Here is an 8967-nt window from a genome sequence, read left to right as displayed (position 1 = left end):
CATTTTCTATCCACAAATCGAATCTAGCAAACAACCTGCAATATTAGGTAACTTAAGGCTTTATGAAACAAATACACCAATTCTAAAAAATCCTACTTCTCCAATTTTTTCACATAGTTATGTTTTTTCTCTTTTATAACAATAATAAGTCTTCGTTCACTAACAAATAAAATCCGTCAAAAATAATTGATTTTAGTCAATAATTTTTTTTTTACGGATTATTGATAATAAATAATTTATCAATAATTTTGTTATCGTAATTATTATCAAAGGATGTTGTCTTTCGATAATTATTGATGAAAAATTCATCAGTAATTATCAAATAATATATTCATCGGTAATTATCGAAGAATGTATTTTTCAGTAATTATCGAAGAATGTATTTTTCAGTAATTATCGAATGATGATATGTCCTTCGGTAAGTTCAAGTGTGATGGAGAGGTCATAGTCGGATTAGTGTGGGTTGGATTGCTGTATGTTAGACTAGTGTGGGTTGGATTGATGTGGGGTAGTCTATGACAGAGTGTGATGGAGAGGGTCATAGTTGGGTTGGAGGGATGGTGGAGTGAGGTTGTGAAGACTTAGGCAGCAATCTCATGACTAGTTGTTTGAAACTAGAAAACTCTTGCCTCAAATCTTTGTATTCTTGGTCACATCTTTCTAGTCGCTACATGAGTTGGACAACGATGTCGTTAGAAGACTCCCCTGAGCAACAAATCTGGGAGGTTGCTTCATGTAAATCTCTTCTTGCAAATCGCCCTTGAGGAATGCCACCAGTGGATAAAGAGGTAATTGTTGGAGACCCACCATGGTTATAAATAAACTAACAAAAACCATTTTTTCCATGAGAAAAAAAAAACATATGGACGGGTCAAACACAATGGTGACAAAAAAGATGTCAGAAAAGACAATAGCAAAAGAAGCCATGGATGAATGGGAGAGAGATATATTAAAAAATCCAACATTCTCCAATCAAGGCACAAGAGGAGCCTCGGTGCTCTGAATAGCTGCTTAAGAGGAGACGAAACGTGCAACAATGCACGATGAACCTGAAAGAGGAAAACGAGTGACCTCGACGCTCTAAAATACTACTAGACATGTCGTAATGCACGACGAAAAAGGGAGCAAATCTATAACTTTAAACGGCGCTAAGAGCGCGTAGGAGCTCCGATGAAGGCATCATTGATGGCATGATGGTCGCTTGGCCGAGACAATCAAAATCATGTGATTGGCGGTCGAAACTAGAACTTTGATAGTGACAACGGTGGATGATAGCATTGCCGTCAGCGGTAGATTACACTGTTGTCGGCAGCGATAAGTGTAATGGTAAAGACAACAAGAATGTTTTCCTTAAAAGAACCTTAGGCTCTAATACCATGTTAAGAAGTGGACTTTAAGCCTAACTCAATCCCACAAAACCGACTTGTAAGGTGAGGTTTGCACTAACTTATATATTATAAATTGGCTTTATCTCTAGTCGACTTTCAACACACCCCCTCACGTCGAGGTATAGACATCATCTCAAACGTGAGACTAGACATTAATGGGTGGTCCGACAGCGGCCGATAGCGGGTGGAACAACATGCCTAACAAACAACAAATATCGCTAGGATAAGCTTTAACCATAACTTTGATACCATGTTAAATATAGTGAAAATTATGTATGAGATTAATCTTTCTATGTTGAATATACACCTATGACCCTCTATTTATAATAAAAAAATGGCTTAAACCCTCCCTTAGTCCTAATATTTGTGTGAAAATCTCAGTTCGGTCCTCAAGTTTTGAACTGTCTCAATTGGGTCATAATTTTTGTAAAATGCACACATTTTACCCCAACCGTTAACTGATCTCAAACTGCGTTAAGTTTAGCTGACGTGATATGCTGACGTGTTGGCTTAATCCCTTCTTGGTCCTCGCATTTGTGTGAAAATATCAGTTCGGTCCTCAAGTTTTGAACTGTCTCAGTTATGTCATAATTTTTGTAAAAATGCACACATTTTACCACAATTAGGTCATATTATGAACTAAACCCAAAATATAAATAAAAAATAACAACAAACTAACTAAAGATAAAAGATAAATATAAAAAAAAATAATATATCTAACAAAATCCATTAAGATATGTTAATCCATATTTAAATCCTCTAATATATTTTTTAAAATTTTGTTTTTAATTTAAAAATTAATAAATATTTAATGAAATAAAATATTTTAATATAATTTAAGACATATTAACATTTTAATATTTTATACAATATGTAATTAAATTAAAATAAAAAAAATATTTTAAAAAATTAAAAACAAGAAATATGAAAAAAAATATAAAAGTAGTGAATATGTTAACAGATTTGAAATTCGTTAACAAATTTTGAAATAGTCATGGATTTTGAAATCCGTGAAATTTCAAAATCTATTAATGTTCTTAATAAATTTTTATTAAAATTTTTAATGAATTTTGAAATATGTTAAGTTTTTTATCTAATTTTAAAATTTATCACGATGAATTTTAACAAATAAAAAAGAGGAAAAATGATATAAGGTGAGTTTATTAGGAGATAGAAAAATTTTAAAAAATTATCAAAAGTTAGTTGTAGAATATTTAAAAAAATTGGAAGTGTAAGGAAAAGATATTATAGGTACATTTGGATAAACACCCTTTTTTTCTGTGGCTAGAGTTTGCTAACCTCCACATGTACTCCGTTTGTGAGGTTTCTTTTAAGTATATTTTTAATAATTTAAACATTTTAATAACTTTATATATATATCACAACACTCTATGAAAAAAGAATATGAATAAATAAACTTAAATACAACTCTTTTAAATATTTATTAAAAACTAGAAAATTTATTATACCGAACAAGCCGACATGTTGGTCTGCCTACCCTGGCAGTAGCCCGCGAGTGGAAAGGCTAGGCCGACCAAGCCTGTGAAGAAACCTAATCAAACCCGCCGCCTCTATTCATTCGGTTGACGTTGGGCCCATTTATTCATCCATATTTTTATGCAACAACTAAATAATTATATTTTAACAATTTTTTTAATAATATTTTATAACAGAGTACATATTATTATTGTATTAATTTGTTTGAATTTATTTTAAAAAATTATTTAAAATTTATTAGTCACAATTTTTCACGTATATATTGTGAAAAAGTTGTAAAAGAAATTTTTTTTTTTTTTTAGTACTTTTCTTCGTAACCTTTACAATTTGGTTCCAAACCAAAAGTGTTCTACAAGATTACTTACAGTTACAAGAAGGATCATTTTCTGGTGGTGCTAACTGAGATTAATGGTTAAGAAATTAAGGTATCTTTTTTTTTTAAAAGCTATTGGGATGGACTTTAATAGTAAATGTTAAAATTAATAAAAACCAATTAACAAAACCATTTTGATTTTGCTATTTTGATCAAAAGGAATTTGTGGGAGATCTTGGCTACAAAAATATCCAAATATTAGATGCTGCATTACTGTTGAAACCATAAATAATCAGAGAGAAACTTCAGCAATTGAGAGACTCATTAATCAAATCCATGACAAAAAAGGAAAATCAGTGTGCGTTTGAATCTGGAATTGGAATAACATGGCAATTTAATAGAGTGGAAATCAATGATAAAACCAAATTTAGCAGCTCATAGGGATGAAAAAGACAGGTCAAAGGATAAGTCATTCTGTTTTTTCAGCATAGTTTATTTACTACATTTCTCTGTATCTATCTTTCAGTCAGCACAGGCACCTTTTCATATTCTTCTTTGCCCTTTATTCTCCAAGAAATAATGATGCAACCACCAAAGCGTTGCTGCAAATGTATGATTACAGCAAACAAAAGGGTCACCAGAGGAATGACTATATCCCAAGCAGTGGAGTAATAGTCTGCAATTTCATCCTCATATAAGGATGAGCCATCCACATACACAAGAGCCTCAAAGAGATCATATGCATGGGGAATTGCTTTGACCAAACTGATTCCATAGTAAAATGAACAAGAAAGAGCATTTCCCTTGGAATTCCTTAACAAATTTAGCAAAATTTGAGGCAAGAGAAAGCCATCTAGTACCAGTCCTGTATAAGATTTCAAGTTCTCCCAAAAGGACTGAAGTTCATGAAGGGTATTGTTTTGGTGTACAAGAAATGTAATCAAGAACCCTGCTGCATGTAAGGTAAAAATCACACAGAGAACCCTCTTCTCAGCAATCCAAAGCTCCATTTGTTTTGTATCATTCTTTCTTGCTGACCATATTAGCTGCAAGAGACGGAGTTGCAACAAGAAACCCACCATTACAATTAGCCTTACAGAAATTTCCTTTACTTCAAGCAATTCATTTCCAAGCAAAATGCTTTTCTTGTCATGATTTTGTGCAAATAGTGCTTCAAAGTTCAGAACAAGGGGTACCATATTTCCCAAAGTAAGAATCAATAACATGAGAAAGGAGATTGAGGAAACCATATCAGGATCTCTTTTCACATGGTAGAGTTGCAAACCCAGAAATACACATGCTAGTGTTGTGCAAACTAGAATCATTATGACCTCCATATCTACTTTCTTTAAGGTTCTTGATGCTTCTGCCGTGTAAAATGCAGCTGAAGTCAAATCCAGTTGTTTGAAGTAAAGAGGATCTGAATTTTCTCGTGTGCTTACTATACTTCCTTTAATGTAATCTTCATTTTTGTTTGTATCAAGTGGTGGGAACTGAAACTTGACCATAACCTCACAATCCAAAGAATTTGTGGATGGTATTTCGTTATTTGAGCCAAGACTTCTGCAACCTACCATACATAAGCTTCCAGATTCAGCATCATAAATTCCCTCAGCTGAAACATTCATTGCCTCAGTCACATTTGTTGTTGTATTTAACATAGACTTCTGTGCACCTAACCTGGCATTAGGTAGTAGATTCATGCTGATTCTGTAGCTAACATTGTACAAGCCATTGCTGTGTGAATTTGAAGAATTAGATGGGATTGTATAGCTGGAATTAGAAGTAAAGGTTCCCTCTGAATTCAACTCTTGGATCTGATCATTGACAACCAACGGAGCAGAATAACCCCATGCCACTCTCCTCTTAGAGATTCTAACTGACATGTCAAATCTCATGTCCGAAGAATAAACATCTGGATACCTCAATCCCTTGTTCTTATGAGGTTCTTGTCTTGGGCACATCTTTCTCACTCTGTCAAGTAGCAAATATTCATACTTTGTGCCAGAAATTTCAACTCCACTGTTGTGAAAACTTCTGAAAACAATCCTCTTGAAATAACCTGAGTCCCCCACAGTTTTGTTGCTCCAAATCTGGCCTACAATGCTACTTGCGTCATTCATCGACCAAATCTTTGGAAACCTCAAGCTTATTCTAGTTGAGCAATTACCCACATGAACATTTGCCATTGATTCTTCCATTCCCAAGAAATGGCAACCAACTATGTAAAGTTGGTTCATTTCCTCATCCCACCACCCTTCTCCAACTAAGGTAGCATTAGGATTGAAAGACCATCTAGCACCACCACTACTACGAAACCCAATCAATACTCTCACCCTATGCTTAACATCTAAACAAACCAATTCTTTCAGAGACATAATATAGGGCAATTGGTTTGCATCCCCCCCAACAGGACTGCAATTCTTTGCAGAGCTGCACTCACTTTGGTATTGCAGATCAAATTTTCCATTAATCATTGGAGAAATGTTTGAGCAAAAACTAGCCGGATTAATAGATAAACCAGGTACTACTTCACCTTCATCGGAATACTCATTTTTTGCTTCTTTTGTATCCAAACTAAAGTCATAATCCATTCTTGGAAAAATAAACAAAGAGATGGGTTCGAAATAACTCACCTCATGCCGAGGACTCAAACTCTCCAAGCTTCCAGTAACCAGAGTAGAAATATTATTCCTCGAATTAACAACATTGTAAAGCTTGAGAACAACCTCCAATCGTTGCATGCTATAGCCAGTTCCTGCTCCAACCATGCAAATCATCCCAGAAGATTCTGACCAAAACCCATCAAGAGTAAACGTTACTGAGCTTGGAAAACGCTTACGATTCTTCAATCTTTTCCCACGCGTGAAGTTTCCCACACGGTAATAGGAGCTGGCACTTCTGACTATCAAGGTAAGTCCAACTTTGTGTATGCCAAAGACATCGGTTTCATACACATTCTTGAATCGAAGGGTAGCTTGTTTCTGTCTCAGTTTCTGGAAAGTGTCAGCACCAACGATTGTGTCACCACCAAGGTAGTAAGCCACTTGGAATGGACCATGTGGGAAGTCTTTGAATTTGGACTCATTGGGGGTTGAGTTTGGAACAACAGAAGCACAATGATCTGTGTAAGTGAGTTGAGAAGCATGAGATGAGAAAGTGCTAAGGGAGATGATGGAGAAAAGAAATAATGCAAGAGGCTCCATGATCAGGGTAACCAACATTGAATGAAACATGGATTGGAACAAAAGAATCTTGAAACTGTTTGATAGAACTTAGAATGTAAGCCTCTATATATATGTATGTATATTGTGCTAGAGCATTTTCTTTCATCCAATTATAAGGTATTATTTCTTTCGAATTTACTTCAGCTTACACGTGAATTTTCAAATGTTCTTAATGATAAATCAAAGCAACCACAAATTAGCATGGTTCATATTGAGAATTAGAGATTTAATTGCATATTGATGAGATTTGATATCTGTTTAATTTGTATTTTGTTAAGAATTAATCTGCCGACAGCTTGGTGAATGCGTTTCTTGGTTCTCTTTTTCTTTTTCTTTTTCATAAGCTTGATGGGAACGAGTGAACGATTTTTGACTCTGAACATTCCTAATCGTAAGCCATGACGTCAGCCAAAGGTTTTTATGAGTGATTCTCCTTTCCCCAATATAACGAGAGATTTCCATTTCTTTTTTAATTGCTACAGAATATAGGTCCTATAATATATTATTTACATTGACAATAAGATAAGCTACATAAATTTAAACCAATGTAGAAACTGTTTTCTAGATAAGTTACACTGTATGTATGAGTGAGACAAAGGACTTAATTAAGAATTTAAAACGAGATCAACACTTAGATGTAGAATTAAAAGGCTTAGGTTTTAATCAAACCGCCAAAAATATTTAATTAATAAAATATTACTAGAAGAAAATAATATATTATCTATGAATGAAGAAAATATTATATTATCCAAGAAAAATTATTGACAGTAAAATAAAATTTACCCACAGATTTTATGATTTTTAATTACCAACATTAATATATATAGATAGATAGATAATTGACTTGTCTATAAAATTTAATTTTTCGGTAATTTAAAATTTTTATTAACTACAATATACTTAATCAATAATGGATACTAATAGATATCAAAGTTTTAGTTTAGACTTTGATTATAATGTGATAAAATTCATTAATAAATATATTGATAATGAATTTTTAAAAATTAGAGTTGTCAAAACGGACTATTTGACTCGATCCAGTCCGATCTATCACGGGTTGGTCAGTTAGTTAGTCAACCCAACTTGGTTTATTTATTTACGAGTCAGAAAAATTCGAACTCGATTTTTTAAAGTTGATTGATAATTTTGCTAAAAAATGTGTTAATAAAATGATGTAACAAACTATTTGTTATAAATTAAATGGAGAAAGAATAATAAGAGGAGGAGGAGAGGAAAAGAAGGTGTCAACGACAATGGCAACGCTTGCAGCAATGATGATAACGACGATAGTGGGGATGATAACAACGACAACGATGACGATGATGATAATAATGATGGAGGAGGAGGAAGAGCGGAAGACCATAAATATAGTGACGATGACAACAAATAGATATAGAGGTGATGACATGGAAACAATGAGAACAATGACAAAGGAGGAGGAGGAGTAGGAGGAGAAAGAGGAAGAGGAAGATAAAAAAATTAGGAAGAAGAAGAAAAGGAGGGGGAGGAGGAAGAGGAAAATCAAATCACAATATTTAATTATTGATTGTACCAACAACCTAAATTAGTTGATCCACAAATATTTAACAATAGATATAGGTCACCAATAATTATCGATAATTGTTTATATTTAATAATTATCGACAATTTTTTCTATCTATGAGTAAAGTTTATCAATTGAGTTTTTTTAGTGTATTAATATTAAAGATTAATAATAATTAACTAAAGAATAAAACTCACCTCCCAACAAGGAGTAAATTAAGTTAATTCTTGAAGTTAATTGATTTGTGATTTTGAATTTTAGTAATAAAGCCAAATGATTCTTCAAAGTAATAAAACTTTCTTAATCTTACGTTATAAGAAAAATGACAACATATCTCTCATAAAGAATTAACAAATATGAATGAGTAATTAATTAATAAAAATTCAAATGAGATAAGAAATTTGATTGAGTAACAAATTAATTTCAATTCAAAGGAATTATACAAAATATGTGACAACAAACGATGAGTTTTGATTCAAAAATTGATATAATGAAGACGTCATAGAATCTAGAGACACAAAACTTGTATTTGTTGGGAAATGAGAGTGCAATTCATTAATGTTTGCAACTACGAATGTGACTTCTATTATTATAAGCCATATATTGAGTATTTGTGCAAGAAGGCTTGAATACCATTTTGCATGGTAAAGGTTATTGTCAATTGTTAGCATAAAAATGAAGTTTTGGTGATGTCTCAAAGTTAAGTCTCAAGTGCTTAAGTTGCAAGAAGACCTTCATGAAGACTTGTTTTATGTTAAAGCTTTTGTAATTTAGTAGTTTTATGTATAGATAGGGTGTTATTTATTCTTTATTCCATGTATTGTATGTTTTGAAATTCGTTTTGGAATCAAAAAAACTTTGCAATAATCGATTACCACTTAAGATAATCGATTATCACAGGGGGGTTTTTGAAAGTAGCTAAAAACTCATATTTGTCTTTGGAATAATCAATTACCAATTAATGATAATCGATTATCCATAATCGATTATGACTTACAA

The 8967-nt window shown here is 32.7% G+C and overlaps 1 protein-coding gene across 1 annotated transcript; it reads right to left on the bottom strand.

Annotated features, from left to right (window-relative positions):
* Positions 1 to 3713: 3713 nt before the first annotated feature.
* LOC106753746 lies at positions 3714 to 6404 on the bottom strand. The gene has a single exon (XM_014635597.1). The coding sequence runs from the start codon at positions 6402 to 6404 to the stop codon at positions 3714 to 3716; it is 2691 nt and encodes an 896-aa protein (XP_014491083.1).
* Positions 6405 to 8967: the final 2563 nt, after the last annotated feature.

Source organism: Vigna radiata, unplaced genomic scaffold (assembly GCF_000741045.1).
Source record: "Vigna radiata var. radiata cultivar VC1973A unplaced genomic scaffold, Vradiata_ver6 scaffold_7, whole genome shotgun sequence".
Classification (NCBI taxonomy): domain Eukaryota; kingdom Viridiplantae; phylum Streptophyta; class Magnoliopsida; order Fabales; family Fabaceae; genus Vigna; species Vigna radiata.
The sequence above is the reverse complement of the archived record's forward strand: the minus strand, read 5'-3'. Positions and strand labels throughout refer to the sequence as shown.

Bases quoted from the DNA above. Each gene is read 5' to 3' on its own strand.
- LOC106753746 (XM_014635597.1), bottom strand. From the start codon at position 6,404: ATGGAGCCTCTTGCATTATTTCTTTTCTCCATCATCTCCCTTAGCACT.